Raw genomic sequence first — 19863 nt, 5'->3', positions numbered from 1 at the left:
AAAAAAATGCAAGTAAGTGAACTGTAAGTGTTTTTGGAAAATCACAATGCAACTGTTTTTTTCTGCATTAAGAGGTATTTTTTTGAAAACTGTGCTTTTGTGCAAAAAAGCAAGATGCGCAGACTGTCTATGTGTAAACAAACCACCTATTACTCAGATGTTAACTATTAAAGCAGATGTGCTTAAGCTATTAAACAGATCATTGTCAGGCAAGTAAGGGCAAAAGAGAGACGGACAATAAAAGAAAAACAACAAGAATGGACTCGTATTGGCTTCAAAAGACACACTTAGAATACTGTGCATAGTACAATAATACTAAAACTGAGAACTTGTTAGAACTTACACATAACTACAGATCAGATGCCAGCTAGTTAGCAGTCACTAGAGGCATCAGGCATGCCCCACAGAGCACACAGGATATTTATATAACTCTTGGCTTTTTAAATACGTGGGAATCCATGAGAGGGAACTGAGAAGCATGACTGGGGTTAGAAAAGTCTAAATACTTCCATTATCTACCATTGGTAGGATAGGCACTACTGAAAAACCAACCTTCTAGACAAGCGGAATCTAACAAGCTTCAATGACAGAATGGCATTTCTTTTGTTTTGTTTTTTTGTCCTTGTCCTTGTTTTTTTTGGTTTTCCTCACCAGATGTCGCCAGTGTGTTCGTGTTCCTCATTAGTCACCCACTTTCTCTACTTGTGTGTCCTTAGCCATGTCTTAAGTTAAAAGATCTTGCCTTTTCGTGTAGCTGTTTTCTTTTTCTTTGCTGAGATTTTGTTTTATTAATAATATTTATTTTCTTGTTTTGTACCTGTTCTACCTGTTGATATGTTTTTGTGTATTTGGACCTTGGGCTGCTTTGTTCCTTTGTCATCATCTCCCTTCAACACATGGAACATTGTTAGAGAACTCAATTCTTACCCAGCCAACCCTGGGTCTAGCCCCAGCCCCAAAAAAGTCTTTATACCGAGAGAACAGATAACTTTACCAGCATAACTGAAATTTGACATTTCATTATACTATAAAGCACTAATTCTAAATATGGCCCAAACTGAATAAAGTAAAGCAAAACAGTATTTTAATAAAGAGAGTGAAAGAGACCCTTATTCATCATAGATGCATGTTTGTGCATCAAATCAGACCAGAAGCTGAGCAAATTCAAATTCCACAAACTGATTTCTTATCAATTTCAGCTTTGCACTTCAATCTGCATTCTTCTCTACACAATGCTGAAGCCAAAATATCCAGTGAGAGAAAACCAGAGATGATAGTCAGACAACTATATGCAGAAGTAAGTGCAAGCTATTGTGTGACAGCAGTTAGGGGGTTATTAGGGTTCTTATTGGAGCCAGTTTGCTAGGCATGTGGAACATTTCCCACTCACCCCTTAGCCTGAGAACTCCATGCTGCAGACCCACAGCTATTGACAGAAATACCCAGAGGAGAGTCAGAGATAGGATGGTAAAAGGCAGACGGAACGACAGGAAATGTGAAGCTAAACAAGATCTTTGTATCTGGCTTCACTCCTCTTGTACATTACTCTTTTTTTGAAATCCTGCACCAAAATATTTGTGAACTCACATTCTGATAAAGGGATAGAAATGATGACACCGTTTCCTGTCCCGACCCAGAGCCGCTTACAGGATACCATGAGCGCTGTGATTCTCACAAAAGAGAAGCCCAGTTTACCTGTGCCTGTTAAGCAAGAGAGGAACTTTAAAGGAAAATGAAATGCAACACACAAAGCTCATGATTCAACATAAACATTTAAAAGTCATTACACTGACGAAACTGCAAATTATCTCCAAATCTGATTATGAGGCTGATACAAAAACAAAACAAAACATTACTTTGTAACTGGGACAATATTGTGCAAATCCAGTGACTGAACAGGCCCTAAAACTTGCTCTAAATAATTCTGTTTAAGCAATACAGAAATAATCTGAGTCCTTTAATGTTTTAAAATAAACCTAATGTTAGAAGTTCCTTCTCACCCAGCATCTTGCTGACATATGGCTCAATGTCCACGTCTTGGAGATGCTGGAAGGTGTGCGCATGGAATAGACGCAGGGTGGAGTCCAACCGGATGGAGACCCAGATCCCATCACCCACCCAGGCCAATTGACGCACCTGACTCTCTTTACGAGGATGAGCGTCAAATGACTTCTGCTCTCACACACACACACACACACACACACACACACACACACACACACACACACACACACACACACACACATTTTAAAGAGTAGATTGCATTACTAATATCAGAGAACAAATTATATTTGACCACAACAAATATATTAGTGGAAGAGAAAATGTGGTTCCAAACACTTTTGAAACAGTGTCATTAACTCCGTGGCATTCTGTTAACACACCCAGTAAGTAATGCACAGCACATAGACCAATCGAAAGCAGCTCTTACAGTTCACACATCAATAATTTCCTATAAATTATTACATGGTAAATTCTAAATATATATGTTCTATGAAATTTTCTGCCCTGCCAAAAAATACTATATATGTTACAGGAAACTATAAATATGCTCTTCTGGTTTAGAGCTGCAATAAAGCATGTAGAACAAGCAAATGGGTGCAAACCTCAATCTTCATTGCTTTGGGATGGACAATATAGATCTTGTTCCTGTAGCCACACCACACTTTATCATGTACTACTGACATACAGCGGATGGAGTGGTGCGGCCGGCCCAGGTCCAACAGATGATAGTTGGTTAAGTCCCACTGGCTATCTATATGATTAAAAAAAATTGACTTTCTGTACAACTGCAAAAATCAGAAATACTTTTAATGAATGATAATACATGGTCTTACCTAGGCCTCTGTGGAAGATGGCAAGAGTACCATCAGCAAGAGCTACAAGCACTCTTCCTTTAACATGGCTGCAAATTAAAAAATGGCATATAAATATCAGTCAGATACACTGCATGCATGCCTTTCCTGTGTATTTTCATAGCATGAAGTTATGTGACGGTCTGATTCAGTTAGATCATCCAGCATTCTTCTTTACTCACACAATATTAAGAATGGAGTCTTTCAGCTTTACTGCATGGAGGCACTTTCTCCACCGGGCCACAGATGAGTGCACATACAGGCTGGAGGAAAGAAAGAAAAGTGACATTGCATGTAATTACATATAAACATGACTGCATATGTTTGTTTCAGATTGTGCATTATGAAAAGGATAATAAAGGTGTGTCTGTGTACGAGAAAGAAAAAGAGAGAGAAAGAGGGAGAGATAAACACTCACCAGCCATTCTGAGCTCCCAGCCACATGGTAGGCAGGGTGCTACTCATCCTCTGAGTGTCTTGCATGATTTTGTCCTGCTCGTTACCTGGAGAAGCTGCTCCATCATTCTCTTGACCTGACTCCCTAGCACACACAACAAACAAAATTAACTTCCAACATACATTCATACAGGCGTATCTAGAACAGTACCTGATTTTCTCATAATAACTCATAATAACTTAGTCCCGTAAACATACAGAATATTGTCTGAAAAGGGTTTGGTTTAAGGAACCAATTATTTTCCAGACATTCTGTCTAATTTAACAGTCACTAAAGCAGAAAGAAAAAATGTATCAACCCCCATGCCACAGACCATAGTTTCACAGAGCGGCACATGTTATGAATGAAAATAGATGTACAGACTGTCAAGAATGTGAAAAAAAACCCTTTCCTTCTCTCTGTACCCACCGCACACTGTCTGTGGCTGTTGAGCTCTCAGTGGGCTGCGCTCCCAGTGGATCTGTGAATACATGCTCAGTGTAAATGCCAGGCTGGCTGGTGTCTGTACCCGATGCCTCCTCCTCTTCCTCAGTAGCCTCAGTGGCTTCCTCTGCTGTGGGAACGCTGTCTTCACTGGGACTGGGTTCCCTAGACAACTCCACTGCACACACAGTAAAGTTACTGTACCACTGACCATTACCACAAAAATCACACCAAACACTAATTTACTAAACATAACTGAGTAAGCGGCTTTGACTTCAGATAATTGGTAGCTAAGAAAACGTTTTACACATGCTTTTTTCAGGTGATTAAACACCAGCTTGAATGCCTGTTGTAAAGCATGTACAGTGAGGAAAATAAGTATTTGAACACCCTGCTATTTTGCAAGTTCTCCCACTTAGAAATCATGGAGGGGTCTGAAATTGACATCGTAGGTGCATGTCCACTGTGAGAGACATAATCTAAAACAAAAACAATCACAATGTATGATTTTTTAACTATTTATTTGTATGATACTGCTGCAAATAAGTATTTGAACATCTGAGAAAGTCAATGTTAATATTTGGTACAGTAGCCTTTGTTTGCAAATACAGAGGTCAAACGTTTCCTGTAGTTTTTCACCAGGTTTGCACACACTGCAGGAGGGATTTTGGCCCACTCTTCCACACAGATCTTCTCTAGATCAGTCAGGTTTCTGGCCTGTCGCTGAGAAACATGAAGTTTTTTGCTCCCTCCAAAGATTCTCTATTGGGTTTAGGTCTGGAGACTGGCTAGGCCATGCCAGAACCTTGATATGCTTCTTACAGAGCCACTACTGGGTTATCCTGGCTGTGTGCTTCGGGTCATTGTCATGTTGGAAGACCCGGCCTCGACCCATCTTTAATGCTCTAACTGAGGGAAGTAGGTTGTTCCCCAAAATCTCGCAATACATGGCCCCGGTCATCCTCTCCTTAATACAGTGCAGTCGCCCTGTCCCATGTGCAGAAAAACACCCCAAAGCATGATGCTACCACCCCCATTCTTCACAGTAGGGATGGTGTTCTTGGGATGGTACTCATCATTCTTCTTCCTCCAAACACGTTTAGTGGAATTATGACCCAAAAGTTCTATTTTGGTCTTATCTGACCACATGACGTTCTCCCATGACTCCTCTGGATCATCCAAATGGTCATTGGCAAACTTAAGACGTGCCTGGACATGTGCTGGTTTAAGCAGGGGAACCTTCCGTGCCATGCATGATTTCAAACCATGACATCTTAGTGTATTACCAACAGTAACCTTGGAAACGGTGGTCCCAGCTCTTTTCAGGTCATTGACCAGCTCCTCCCGTGTAGTTCTGGTCTGATTTCTCACCTTCCTTAAGATCATTGAGACCCCACGAGGTGAGATCTTGCATGGAGCCCCAGTCCGAGGGAGATTGACAGTCATGTTTAACTTCTTCCATTTTCTAATGATTGCTCCAACAGTGCACCTTTTTTCACCAAGCTGCTTGGCAATTTCCCCGTAGCCCTTTCCAGCCTTGTGGAGGTGTACAATTTTGTCTCTAGTGTCTTTGGACAGCTCTTTGGCCTTGGCGATGTTAGTAGTTGGATTCTTACTGATTGTATGGGGTGGACAGGTGTCTTAACGCAGCTAACGACCTCAAACAGGTGCATCTAATTTAGGATAATAAATGTAGTGGAGGTGGACATTTTAAAGGCAGACTAACAGGTCTTTGAGGGTCAGAATTCTAGCTGATAGACAGGTGTTCAAATACTTATTTGCAGCTGTATCATACAAATAAATAGTTTAATAATCATATATTGTGATTTCTGGATTTTTTTTTTTTAGATTATGTCTCTCACAGTGGACATGCACCTACGATGACAATTTCAGACCCCTCCATGATTTCTAAGTGGGAGAACTTGCAAAATAGCAGGGTGTTCAAATACTTATTTTCCTCACTGTACATATATCTGCACATATTCATTTATCACCTTGATTAAAACTGTAAATAATATCTGTGCCATACCAAACTATTAGTAAATGACTTACTCTGGACATCATGTAGACTTGAGTTAATGGTGTACTCTAGTATCTTTCACTGAACTGCCTACTGTAGATTATACAGACACCTTATTCCTGCATAGATTTTAGGGTTTTTTTTTTGTTTGGTATTGGAACTGAATTAATATTTGATGAAGCTGCAAAGGAAATAAATAAACAATTGTTTTTTCACATATTAGTGTTCTGCCATGATAAATACAAAACGTTTTTTATTTGTGTCTACTTATCTCCTGAGTTTTTTTTTTATTCAATATATTTATTTCTGTGTTGAGCAACTATGTGGCTAGACCTTATGTTTACAGTTTGTTTGTAAATTTTTGTGATTATTACAATTATTCCACTTTAGGGGTGTAACGGTATATGTATTCATACCGAAATTGCTCTGTACAAGGCTTTCGATGCCTTTTTTTTGTGGGGAACCTGCACCTCGCACCTCCACCTCCACCTCGCATTTTTATTTATTATTATTAAACTTGAAAACATACACAACAATGCTAGGGGTATAAAAAGAAAACCTAGATTTAGTGCAGTGTCACTGTGGCTACTCACTCTTTTCCGGAAATAAGATTTGTTTTGTGCATGCATGAAAACGCTAAAGAAGCCATAGCGCTAGCGTTAATTGCTAACAAGAAAGTGCTATGGATTCTTTTGCGTTTTCTGTCCAGCTTCAAAGAATTTCTCTTAAAATTAGAAAATCCTGACAACTCTGCATATTGAGTAAATGAATAAAGAATGAAAGGAATGAAGACATTGTTCTGAAAATTTATATCTAAAATGTAAACACACACACACACAGTTGTATTATTTAAATGGGGTCTAAAATATTTAAACTATTTATTTAAAATTTTGCATTTATTTAATTGTATTCAATTTATTTAATTTGTGGCAATGAAATTGATTACTCAATTTAACCGATATAATGTGTATTGCATTAATTTGACTTATTCAATTTTGTTTTTATAAAATATTATTTTATATATCATTTAACGAAGCAGGCATTTCATTTTAAATTGTTTCAGAAATTGTAAATGATTACCATGTTTTTCACAAATGTTATTAATAATAAACTGCTGTCAGGGATTCACCCTGCCACGCCCCCCTCTGTAGCTGTCAGGGATTCACCCTGCCACGCCCCCGTCTGTAGCTGTCAGAGATCCACCCTGCCACGCCCCCCTCGATAGCAGTCACGCTGCTTCCCAAGATTACCGACAGCTGTGGCTCATGAAAGATCAGACTACATAAACTCACGTTCTTGAGTCACAGGCTGTCGGTCGTTATATTGTCAAGCTGGACAATCGCGTGGCTGCTCGACCGCCGGCTGTATATGCGAATTCCACTTCCGACTTGGATTACTCATTGCCGAAGGCTTTATGGATTATGCTTGGGACATTCGAACTCATAGCGGACAACGCGTATCGAGCGGATGTCTTTGTTTGTTGTTTTCAACGGCTTATGAGTGTTTTTGTGTTGTACGGTTGTTGAAATAAAAGGACAATGATCGGACTATATCGGCTTCCGCGTCTGCAGCCTGACAGAACGACCGACCTATACCGAACGCGGATTCGCCATTCCGCGATTCCGACCGCAACGGATCGGCAGCTGAACCCGGCTTCGGATTTCCTCCGGAAGCTCAGTGCCGCTTCTCGCGGTTCAGATCCACAGAAGCCGGATCATGAGAGCGCGGCTGCGCCACGCCCCTCAGAGAGCGCGAGGGGATTACCGGCTCGTTACTCGGGGAAAAAAGACGAATTGGGCGGATTTCTGCAAGGCATCGGCGAGTATGTGGCTGTTAACATTTCCCGGTTTCCTTCCGAACGAGCCAAGATTGCCCTCTGTATTTCCCTCCTGTCTGGAGAAGTTTTCGCCAAAGCCAGCTCACTATGGAGCGCCAAAGGGGGCAAATTCGGCTCACTCGCCGAATTCAGCGGGCTGCTTCTGGGGAAGTTGGGGATAGAGGTGGTGGATCTCCACTACAGTCCCCTTGAGGAGGAAGGTGCTCCATTCCAAGGTTCTCAAGAGCACGCGGCTCCGTGCCGGATCTCCCATGAGCCTGCAGCTCAGCCCCAATGTTTTGATGAGAGGGCTGCTTCATCTCAGGGTCTCTACCAGCGTGCTGCTGTGTTCCGGGGTTCTCGTGGACGCACCACACCATCTCCGAGCGTCGGCGAGCACACCATGCCGTCACAGAGCTTCTACAGGCGTGCCGCTCTGTTCCGAGGTTCCCGTGGGCGTGCCACGCCGCCACAGTGTCTCCAGGAGCGTGCTTTCCCGCCACAGAGTCTTCACGAGAGCGCCGCGCCGCCACAGAGTCTTCACGAGAGCGCTGCGCCGCCACAGAGTCGTCACGAGAGCGCCGCGCCGCCACAGAGTCGTCACGAGAGCGCCGCGCCGCCACAGAGTCGTCACGAGAGCGCCGCGCCGCCACAGAGTCGTCACGAGAGCGCCGCGCCGCCACAGAGTCGTCACGAGAGCGCCGCGCCACCACAGAGTCGTCACGAGAGCGCCGCGCCGCCACAGAGTCGTCACGAGAGCGCCGCGCCGCCACCTCCGGTCACAGAAGGCGAAGTGACTCCTCCGAGTCCCTCTCCAGACGACGCCACATCCCAGAGCCCCTTCCAAGGCGACATCTCGCCCACGGAAAGCTCGGCTCTGCCCCAGGACCTCCAAGAGAGCTCCGCCCAGCTCCAGGTCCCTCCAGAGAGCTCCGCCCAGCTCCAGGTCCCATCAGAGAGCTCCGCCCAGCTCCAGGTCCCTCCAGAGAGCTCCGCCCAGCTCCAGGTCCCTCCAGAGAGCTCCGCCCAGCTCCAGGTCCCTCCAGAGAGCTCCGCCCAGCTCCAGGTCCCTCAAGAGCGCTCCGCCCAGCTCCTGGCTCCTCAAGAGGGCACGACTCCGCTCCAGGCTCCTCCCGAGAGCTCGTCTCCGCCTCCGAGCGACCCCACGAGCTCGTCTCCGCTTCAGTGTCCCAAAGAGAGCTCCACTGATGTCGTGGACCTCCAGGCGAGCTCTTCTCCGCTCGTGGATCTCCAGGCAGGCTTCACCTCATTTCCAGGCTGCTCAGTAGGCTCCGATCTGCTCCTAAGGGTCCCAAGGAGCGCCCCTACGCCCAGGGGTTTCCCTGTGCACTTACCCCGGCTCCAGGACTGCGAAAGGGAAGTTGAACCGCTGCCCCCAGGTTCCACCGACGGCGACGGCTCACCCCACAGTCCCGCAGAAGGCGACGGCTCGTCTCCAGCGCCCGCAGAAGGCGACGGCTCGCCCCCGGGCTCCGCAGAAGGCGACGGCTCGCCCCCGGGCTCCGCAGAAGGCGAGGGCTCGCCCCCGGGCTCCGCAGAAGGCGACGGCTCGCCCCCGGGCTCCGCAGAAGGCGACGTCGGTCCTCCAGGTCCCTCTGACGGCGACGTCGGTCCTCCAGGTCCCTCTGACGGCGACGTCGGTCCTCCAGGTCCCTCTGACGGCGACGTCGGTCCTCCAGGTCCCTCTGACGGCGACGTCGGTCCTCCAGGTCCCTCTGACGGCGACGTCGGTCCTCCAGGTCCCTCAGAGGGTGGTACGACGTTCCTGGTCTCCGCCCGGGACGTCCTCCACTCCCCGGTCATTGTCATGGTTGGCGTCCAGTTCCGGTTCCCCGCCATCGAGATCGCTCCGGCTTCAATCCCCGCCAGGGGCTTTACTCAGCCTCCCGTCAGCACCGAGGGCGTGGCTCCGTTCCGGATCCTCCTGCAAGGTGTTGTCCCATGCCGGCTCTCCGCAGAGGATGCTCACCAGGCCTCCGTTGCTCCCAGGCGTCTAAGAAAGCCTTCCTCGGAGTGCCCTGGCCCGCCTGGCATAGGTGGGTTTTGGGGCGTCAGGTGTCGCCCCTGGAGGGGGGGGTACTGTCAGGGATTCACCCTGCCACGCCCCCCTCTGTAGCTGTCAGGGATTCACCCTGCCACGCCCCCGTCTGTAGCTGTCAGAGATCCACCCTGCCACGCCCCCCACGATAGCAGTCACGCTGCTTCCCAAGATTACCGACAGCTGTGGCTCATGAAAGATCAGACTACATAAACTCACGTTCTTGAGTCACAGGCTGTCGGTCGTTATATTGTCAAGCTGGACAATCGCGTGGCTGCTCGACCGCCGGCTGTATATGCGAATTCCACTTCCGACTTGGATTACTCATTGCCGAAGGCTTTATGGATTATGCTTGGGATATTCGAACTCATAGCTGACAACGCGTATCGAGCGGATGTCTTTGTTTGTTGTTTTCAACGGCTTATGAGTGTTTTTGTGTTGTACGGTTGTTGAAATAAAAGGACAATGATCGGACTATATCGGCTTCCGCGTCTGCAGCCTGACAACTGCATTAATAAATTACGACAAGCTATTTTATATTTTGCATTTCTTCCCTCTAAAAAAAATTTTTTACTGAATCGTGAATTTTGTGTACTGTTACACCCCTATTACACTTACATTTTCAGTTCTATGTGCTCAGCTCTATTGAAATCGTCCTCTGATTAAACCTTTATTCATCCCAATTATGCCTGAATATCTCTTACCTCTACCTCTTACAGGACTGAGGTCTGCCGAAATCTCATTGGTTCCTGAGCCACCTGTCTGAGCTCCAGACCCTGCCCCTTCTGCTGTACAGCCAACAGCTGAGATGCCACTTAGCGCTCCCTCACTGCCATGTGAGCTGTTACTGGCCAAACTACCTGTCAGTGAAGCTTCAAGCCTTGCCTCTGAATCCTGAGGAACTTCTTCTCCAGCAGGAAAGTCTGTCTCAAGTACACCTAAAGCAAAAATAGTAATAATAATTGTCCATCCTATACAAATGACTAATAAAAAAACAAAACAAAAAAACAAGATACACCTCAAACAAAGATCCATTCAAATGGTCAGATAAGCAATGATTAGGGCTGTGTGCTATCTGACCTGGCACGCTGGAAATGCACAGCACATGCGAGTTGCAGACGTAGAAACTATCCAGCAGTGCAGAGGGCTGCGTGGTGTCCAGGATGATAACCTTAGTGGAGGATTGTGCACTGGTGCATATCCAAACACGGCTGGACATGTCCATCTGCAACACCTCTCGTTCCTGCTCCTGACACACATACACACAAGCACATGGTTAGAAAATCAAATTGTAATACAATTTTACTAAACAAAGAACAATAAGAGGACCAAAATGCTCTGTGTAAGACTTACACAGAAATCCAATTAAAATGTCTAAATTCAGCTTCAGTGTTTTAATCCTGTTTTAAAATATTGGAATAATTAATTTAAAACATTCTTTTTTTTTTCGCAGAGATTATCTACAATTTGCAAAGCATGCCAATATTATAAAGAAAATTTGTATTAGAAATAGTTTTTCAGGTTGTATTGATAAAGCCTATCACCTTGTGGTGCTGCTCCTGTTGATCCAGGCTGCTTTGAGAGCCATTCCTTGGTCTGGAGGTCTCTCCTTCAGCTCCAGAGTCATTAACACATACACCTGAGCCTGTCTCATGTGGCTTTCCACCTGCAAGGTTCACACCAGCTGCACACCACAGCTATGGAAAGAACAAAATACACTTTCATTACAAATATATGCAATGCATAATGCAGGATCTGGAGGATAAACTGAAAAAATAAACGTGTACAGTAGTGGAGGTTGTTTGGAGATAAACCATAATGAATGTTGCTACATTTGAACACAACAAGTGGTTTTGTGAGTATAGCCAGGTAATAAACCGCAGCGGGTTTTATACCCAGCAGGTGCACACCTTCATTGAAGAATCTTTCTGATCCAGCGGTCTCAAGTACACAGGCACCGGCAAGTTCATCTTATTCTCTGCTTGCCTTCCATTTGCTTCCTGTTCAGAAAAAATAGAAAAACGTTATTACCTCAGTGGTAGACAAATTATAAATACATTAGCTAGCTTACTAGCTTCAATGTACTTGCCCAGTGCTGTGCTTGGGACAAACCCACAATAAAAACCAGCAACTAATGTAATTTAACTAAAAAGTACTGTAATTTCCGGACTATAAAGCGTACCCATATATAAGCACCAACTGAATTTTACAAATATTTAGATTTTTAACATAAATAAGCCACACCTGTCTATACTAATGTACTTTACACAGGCTTTAACAAAAGACACGTTACACACGGTGTAACTGGTGAAATATGTTGCGCTTCCTTTAGGAGCATAGCGGTATTTTGGGAATAGCATGCCACTGCATTTTTCCACTATTACTGCGTGTGTTCAAGACGAGGATTATGTCTTTATTATTTTCTGATGCTGATTTCTAAGTTTTTTTGACTAACCCGTAACGCTGTTGCCAAGAAAAATAAAAAAGCAGAGTTTTGGAAACCTGTCTGTGCTTATATGATTTCTGTTGCAACTGGAGTTAGCGAGCTCTCCCATGACCCAGACTCAACGTGTTACAACGGCTTGTATCTAAACAGTAGCCTACCAAGAAAGTCATTGTTCAATGTCTTCCTCCTTCCTTTCACAACTATTTCTCTCGGGAGTTTATCTTTTGCTATTGTCGTGCGTTTAAAAAAAAACTTATTTTCTCCCGAAGCCGTGCAGCTCAGAATACAGGTGAGGTGCGTTTTTTCGTTTCCGTTCGGAATTTTCATTGGTCTAATGTTATGGGGTTCAGTTTTTTGGTTTGTGAAACCGGGAAAAACCCAGGAAAAATCCATAAATTAGCCGCTTCTTCGTTTTAGCCCGGGGTTCAAAGCGTAGGAAAAAAGTAGCGGCTTATAGTCCGAAAAATACGGTAGATCAAGCTAATTATATGAATTAATACTCACAATGGAAAAATAAGTGAGCACTTGAATCTTTCATGTGTGACTGCTTTGGTATACAGTAACATAGCAACAAGCTAATAATGGTCATGCATTTGAACATGAACTGAATTATTCAAATGCAGTGCAATTGTTTGTGGTACTATAGTTTTTTGCTGCACTGTATACAATGTTTCCATGTATATGTCTGGAGAGATTGTCTAGCCTCCCAGTAACTTTATATGTGCAATAAAAACGTAGCCAGACCACATCCTTTGTTGCAAATGTGTAGTGCAGTGAGCTTTGCATTACCAAAGTATAGTTGAAGCAGCTGGTGCTTCAACTTGAAAATAACTAGTATTCGGTACTCACTGGTACACTAGCTTGCAGTTACTCTCCATGTTAGCTAGTCATGACAGTAAACTATAATTAATGCAATGATCTTGTAAACTGAAGCTAATGATCTTGCTTAGAATTGCAAAAACAAAAAAAAGTTTTTGCTTTTTAATAATGGTTGTACATTTTATATTTGATGACAATATGACAATTATCTAGCATAGTTTGCTAAATGTAAAACCAACTGAATCAAAGCAGGGGAGATAAAAGCAGCCTACTTATCTCCAGCTTTCTTCTGCCATCAAATAAACTCCCTGATCTATCAAAATTGTAAATTTTACTTGAGTTTAAAATCTTGCCTTGTATTTACTAGGCAGACTCCAGCCGTCAGCTGCCATCCGCCCATCCTCCTTCTGTACGTGAGCTTTGACCTGCCTGTACTGAGCCTTCTTCTGCTCTTTACGTGATGGAGAACTGCATAAGTCCACTCTGTAAGAGAGGAGACATACAAAAAATTCAAATGACACTTTGACCTGAAAAGTCTACAAGGCTTAAAGGCAAATATAGTGTGAGCATAAGTGGTCTGAAGAGTTTGTAAAGCTAAAGCAATACTAAACAGGCCCTTACTCATCTTTGAGAAAGTCAAAGGCTTTGGAACGCTCAGTGGGGAACTGGGAAAAGGTGCTGCTCTTCCTCATGGCACTGGGTGGGTTGTACTTGACATTAGAAGGAGGAGGCTTCACTGCACTGCAACTGGTGCTGGTGCTGGTGCTGCTGCTGGCGGACGAGGGACTGAACAGCCGGCTAAAGCTGGGACAGACAGACACACACACACACACACACACACACACACGGAAAACATGCACAGATGTTAATGGGAACAGGACATACACAACCTTGTCACATGGACAAAGCAAAAGATTGCTATCTGACAGTACAGACCAAATCGTGTCTTTGGAAAACCATGAGAAAACCCTGTGCACAATCCTACACAATACTGACATTCAGGAATTTAGGAAACATATATTTATATATTTATATAAATATATTTATTTATATTTATATATATATTTATGTGAAATTCTGCATAAAATAATATTTGTAAATCAATTTCCAAAGATATTTATCCACAGTCTCAATTTATTGTGTATTAAAATGAACAACAGTAATGTATATTTTGTTAAAGAATAATATATGCATATATATATATATATATATATATATATATATATATATATATATATATATATATATATATATATATATATGTATTATATTATTCTTTAACAAAATATACATTACTGTTGTTCATTTAATACAAATATATATATATATATATATATATATATATATATATATATATATATATATATATATATATATGCATAATATAAAGCAAGTTGTCACAAGATACCAATAGAATTAGAATATTTATTGAGAAATTCTTGAGTATTTGTTCCACCAAAGTTTTTTTATATATATATAAATAAATACACATTTTAAAATTAAAAACAAGAAGACCACCAGGGGGAGACAATATATAAAGCCTAATTAAAAAATTATTTTAATATTGTGTATGAAATGATTCTATACAGAGTTTTACAAATTTATATGAATTATTATTCACTGTACTCAGCTATAATCTAACAAATACAATTCTATTCAGAATTTTGTGCACAGAAGGTATCATTGTAGCCTGCCTTTTAATTTCAAACTGCCATTAAAAATTATTCATCATCTTGTCCAATATATACCGTCAAAAGGTATAAGCAATGACATATCCAACTTAGCTAATTGGTAAAAGCAATACATTATGAACTGAAAAAAACTAAAGACACCACAAGCAGGAGCAGCCCAAGGAATAAATCACAAAAAAAAATGTTTTTTTTTTTTACATCTTTTTGCTGAGGGCAAAAAAGAGGCAGTTAGTATATGATTGTTTACCCACATGCTGAAGACCATGAGCACATCAAGAGATACAAGAAAATAAACACATGTATAATTTGAAATATGAAAAAAAAAAAGTAATAAACAGCTAGGGGAATAATAATGTAGAGAATAACACAATTTTGTGTGTGATGGTTTTCATTTAACAACACACACACACAAAATCGAACTATTATTGTTGATGTAGAGAATGACTATGGTGAAAATGCTTACAATTGCCAGATGCTGGACTTCTTCTTTTCTGCAAGAGTAGGGTTTTCCCTGGAAGCACTAGAGGGGAAAGGGATATTTCATTATATATGGAATAAAGCACACTTTTGTGTGTGATGATTTTACTTTAACAGCACACACACACACACACACACACACACACACACACACACACACACACACACACACACACACGCACAATTAAACTATTATTCTTCAGCTTCAAACACTTTAGCTGTACTGTAACATCTTAGATTCCACTCAGTCATGTCACAGGATACATGTTTACTAATATATGACTTAATTTGCAATGTTCCATTGTACTGTACTATTTTGGATTACATTCATCCATTTTTTAACTTCATTTCCTTTTGAGCTAAAGGCAAAAATACAAGCATTTATTCTGATTCATTTAAAACCTATATTTAAAAGAACATAGGCTGTAATAATAATAATAATTAAAAATAATAATAATAATAATAATACAGGTTTTGGAGTGGTCATGAACAGAAGGTCAGAGGTCTACTTGAATCTTCATCTTCTGTACATGTTTGGAGATATAAAGGCTTTTACACCTCTGACATTATATCATGCTTTCTATAAAAAAAAACAATTCTGTACTATAAACCTAAAGCTGAAAGGTGTTGGGGAGAGAAAGTCATAAACAGTTGAATGAGTGTTTACCGGATCATTTCTGTCCACCTGACAGCCTCCTGGAGTTCCATCAACCTTTCTTTATACTGGTTCCTTTCCATCAGCACACGTGCCATCTCTACCCTGGTGAACCGACGCCTTTGAGCTGTGGGTACATCACTCTGCCAAAAGAAGTCACGCAATATGCTTTAATCGCCATTAGAACTGTAAATGCACTACAATCATGCACAATTATGCTATTTAACAAAGCCATGCTCAATGACATAAGCCAATATTGCACAGTATTTGGGCAAATTATTCTCACATCATCTTCCTCTTTGTTATTCAATTTGGCACTCTCCATTTCAGCCCGAACTCTATAGGTAAAAAAATAAAATGTGTCAGATAGTACATTCATTCATTCATTCATTCATTCTGCTGTTTATCCTGGTCGGAGTTGCAGTAGATCCTAATCTTTAATTAAAGAAATTCTCAGATAAAGAAATGGTAACACAAACTTCTTGAGCTCTTCCTCAAACTCTTTGTTCTTCTCCTCCAATTTGGCCTTCGTCTGCAGAAGTGTGTTGAGCTCTCCTTGAAGAACTTCCTTCTCAGATGTAAGCTCATCCACTTGGACGATCAGGTCATTCTTTACCACATTCAGTGCATTTCTGTGCAAACACACACACACAAACGCACACACACACACACACACACACACACACACACACACACACACACACACACGCAGGGGCACTTTCAGCAATTTGAATTATATTTTTGTTGCAGTAGTATATATTTTTTAAGCAGTCCTACTTCGTTTCCAGCAGCTGTGTGTTTTCCAAAATGAGATTCTCCACTTCTCGACCCATTCCTGCAAATAAATCAGACCAGTTAGAACGTTAGATCACAAGGTTAGTTAGTCTCTCTTTTGGGATAAGGACCTGGTGTGACCCCTGATCTCAAAGAAAAAAAAAGCACACACTGCGACATATAAATGCAAAGAAAGGAAAAGAAATAAAGTAAAGAGTTGAAGAAGCGAGACAGGCAATCAAACATGAATAGTCAAGCAGATGGTATGTCTTACCAAGCAAACTCAGGTCTGAAAAAGCATGCAGTCCATGTTAGGCAGAGAGAAAAGGAAGGATGAGGATAGCCTTTAAGTAAACAATGCCAACAAGTAAACCAGAACAAATCATACACTGTGTTCTACCTCTTAGGTGCTCTTATTTGGCAAAAATATGAAATGTTAGTTCAATTTATGTAGTATTAATGAAAAACATGAATGAAAAAAGAATAAATGACTGCAACCATTGTCCATTCACAGAGAAACAGACACAGAGACAGGGAAAAAAAACAGCCAGAAGGGATATATACACACCAGAGTACTCCACTGGGATAAGGCACAAAAACCAGAGAGCAGGAAGACACAGAATGGAGAGAAAGAGTGGTGTTAGCATTACAATATCTAGCATACAGCAGGGACTGACTACACGACTACACAGAACCAGGAAAGAACAAAATACTAAGCTGAAAGATTTAAGCCTTTTAAGGATTAAGCTACATTTAAGGAAGCTTTTATTTTATGGCTAAAATTTCCTTATGTTCTTTAAGCACACATACAGTCTGCAAGCAGACAGTTATAACAATTCTGGGCAGAGACGAGCATTATTAGTTATGGAAAAAAAATGTTGCCTTAATAAATGGTGCAAATTCAGTTTGAACATAGCTCACTTCCATCTTTTTATAAAAAGGCTTCTATTACAATTTTTGGTTTTCTTGAGCATTGATATTTCACTCTATATATATATATATATATATATATATATATATATATATATACAGTGAGGATGATAAGTATTTGAACACGCTGCTATTTTGCAAGTTCTCCCACTTAGAAATCATGGAGGGTCTGAAATTGTCATCGTAGGTGCATGTCCACTGTGAGAGACATAATCTAAAAAAAAAAATCCAGAAATCACAATATATGATTTTTAAACTATTTATTTGTATGATACAGCTGCAAATAAGTATTTGAACACCTGTCTATCAGCTAGAATTCTGACCCTCAAAGACCTGTTAGTCTGCCTTTAAAATGTCCACCTCCACTACATTTATTATCCTAAATTAGATGCACCTGTTTGAGGTCGTTAGCTGCATAAAGACACCTGTCCACCCCATACAATCAGTAAGAATCCAACTACTAACATGGCCAAGACCAAAGAGCTGTCCAAAGACACTAGAGACAAAATTGTACACCTCCACAAGGCTGGAAAGGGCTACGGGGAAATTGCCAAGCAGCTTGGTGAAAAAAGGTCCACTGTTGGAGCAATCATTAGAAAATGGAAGAAGCTAAACATGACTGTCAATCTCCCTCGGACTGGGGCTCCATGCAAGATCTCACCTCGTGGGGTCTCAATGATCCTAAGGAAGGTGAGAAATCAGCCCAGAACTACACGGGAGGAGCTGGTCAATGACCTGAAAAGAGCTGGGACCACCGTTTCCAAGGTTACTGTTGGTAATACACTAAGATGTCATGGTTTGAAATCATGCATGGCACGGAAGGTTCCCCTGCTTAAACCAGCACATGTCCAGGCACGTCTTAAGTTTGCCAATGACCATTTGGATGATCAAGAGGAGTCATGGGAGAAAGTCATGTGGTCAGATGAGACCAAAATAGAACTTTTGGGTCATAATTTCACTAAACGTGTTTGGAGGAAGAAGATTGATGAGTACCATCCCAAGAACACCATCCCTACTGTGAAGCATGGGGGTGGTAGCATCATGCTTTGGGGGTGTTTTTCTGCACATGGGACAGGGCGACTGCACTGTATTAAGGAGAGGATGACCGGGGCCGTGTATTGCGAGATTTTGGGGAACAACCTCCTTCCCTCAGTTAGAGCATTGAAGATGGGTCGAGGCTGGGTCTTTCAACATGACAATGACCCGAAGCACACAGCCAGGATAACCAAGGAGTGGCTCTGTAAGAAGCATATCAAGGTTCTGGCCTGGCCTAGCCAGTCTCCAGACCTAAACCCAATAGAGAATCTTTGGAGGGAACTCAAACTCCGTGTTTCTCAGCGACAGGCCAGAAACCTGACTGATCTAGAGAAGATCTGTGTGGAGGAGTGGGCCAAAATCCCTCCTGCAGTGTGTGCAAACCTGGTGAAAAACTACAGGAAACGTTTGACCTCTGTAATTGTAAACAAAGGCTCTTGTACCAAATATTAACATTGACTTTCTCAGGTGTTCAAATACTTATTTGCAGCTGTATCATACAAATAAATAGTTAAAAAATTATACATTGTGATTTCTGGATTTTTTTTTTTTAGATTATGTCTCTCACAGTGGACATGCACCTACGATGACAATTTCAGACCCCTCCATGATTTCTAAGTGGGAGAACTTGCAAAATAGCAGCGTGTTCAAATACTTATTTTCCTCACTGTATATATATATATATATATATATATATATATATATATATATATATATATATATATATATATATATATATATATATATATATATATATATATACACACACACATTTCTTTTTACACTTTGCAAACCAAATATATCAGTTGCAACAACTACATTGCCAATTAGTGTCATAAATATATTGTGTCATTAAAAACTGGCAATACACAACAGTATGCATAAACTAGCATGCATAATATGTATTTTTAACTTTCATTTGAAAGCATGCTGCCAGATGTTCACGGTCTACTGCTGCTATTTTAGCTCTTGCAAAAGTACTGGGAATTCAGATTTTTCACCTGAGCTACAATGAAGGCTTTTTTCTCTTAGTTCATTTAAAAATCCAAGCTTTTTCATGTCATAGAAAGATTTAGCAGGATTTGTTTTCTTTCTTCCTAGTATTCAGAGGATAAGAGGTGGTGATTAACAAGCTTTTTCTTGGTAAGGAAGAAAGGCACATACCCAGGAGATCAGCTCCTTCATCCACATCCCCAATGAGACCAGAGCCTGCACTCGACAGCTCCTCAAATAGAGAGTCTGTGTTCCTGTTAAACGCCTTGTTCTCTATACCTTTAGTCGGGGTGCTGGAACACATCAGCGAAACGTTAACAACTCGAAAACATGACAAACACAAATAATGATTACAATTTAACATTGTTTAACACAATGTTATTTGTTCATGCTGGACCACAAACTTAGGTGGG

The 19863-nt window shown here is 41.6% G+C and overlaps 1 protein-coding gene across 10 annotated transcripts in view; it reads right to left on the bottom strand.

Moving 5' to 3' along the window:
• The window catches only part of spag9a (sperm associated antigen 9a), a 45073-nt gene that overhangs the window by 3051 nt on the left and 22159 nt on the right, over positions 1–19863 (bottom strand). For 3 of the 10 annotated variants that reach the window (XM_083565676.1, XM_083565678.1, XM_083565683.1), the window contains 21 exons: positions 19622–19743; positions 17061–17072; positions 16496–16553; positions 16198–16350; positions 16005–16056; positions 15731–15861; positions 15050–15106; positions 13517–13699; positions 13249–13378; positions 11541–11630; positions 11175–11327; positions 10711–10879; positions 10335–10568; positions 3721–3913; positions 3274–3396; positions 3038–3118; positions 2838–2905; positions 2607–2755; positions 2001–2172; positions 1588–1701; positions 1391–1426 (listed from right to left, as the gene is read on the bottom strand). In XM_083565676.1, the coding sequence (XP_083421802.1) occupies positions 1391–1426; positions 1588–1701; positions 2001–2172; positions 2607–2755; positions 2838–2905; positions 3038–3118; positions 3274–3396; positions 3721–3913; positions 10335–10568; positions 10711–10879; positions 11175–11327; positions 11541–11630; positions 13249–13378; positions 13517–13699; positions 15050–15106; positions 15731–15861; positions 16005–16056; positions 16198–16350; positions 16496–16553; positions 17061–17072; positions 19622–19743 (2480 nt within the window). The remainder of the gene's footprint in view (positions 1–1390; positions 1427–1587; positions 1702–2000; positions 2173–2606; positions 2756–2837; positions 2906–3037; positions 3119–3273; positions 3397–3720; positions 3914–10334; positions 10569–10710; positions 10880–11174; positions 11328–11540; positions 11631–13248; positions 13379–13516; positions 13700–15049; positions 15107–15730; positions 15862–16004; positions 16057–16197; positions 16351–16495; positions 16554–17060; positions 17073–19621; positions 19744–19863) is intronic. The other 7 variants (XM_083565679.1, XM_083565680.1, XM_083565684.1 and 4 more) reach the window with 3 other exon arrangements.

This window comes from Silurus aristotelis (assembly GCF_946808225.1).
Source record: "Silurus aristotelis genome assembly, chromosome: 17".
Lineage (NCBI taxonomy): Eukaryota > Metazoa > Chordata > Actinopteri > Siluriformes > Siluridae > Silurus > Silurus aristotelis.
This window is presented reverse-complemented; position numbering and strand designations above follow the sequence as displayed.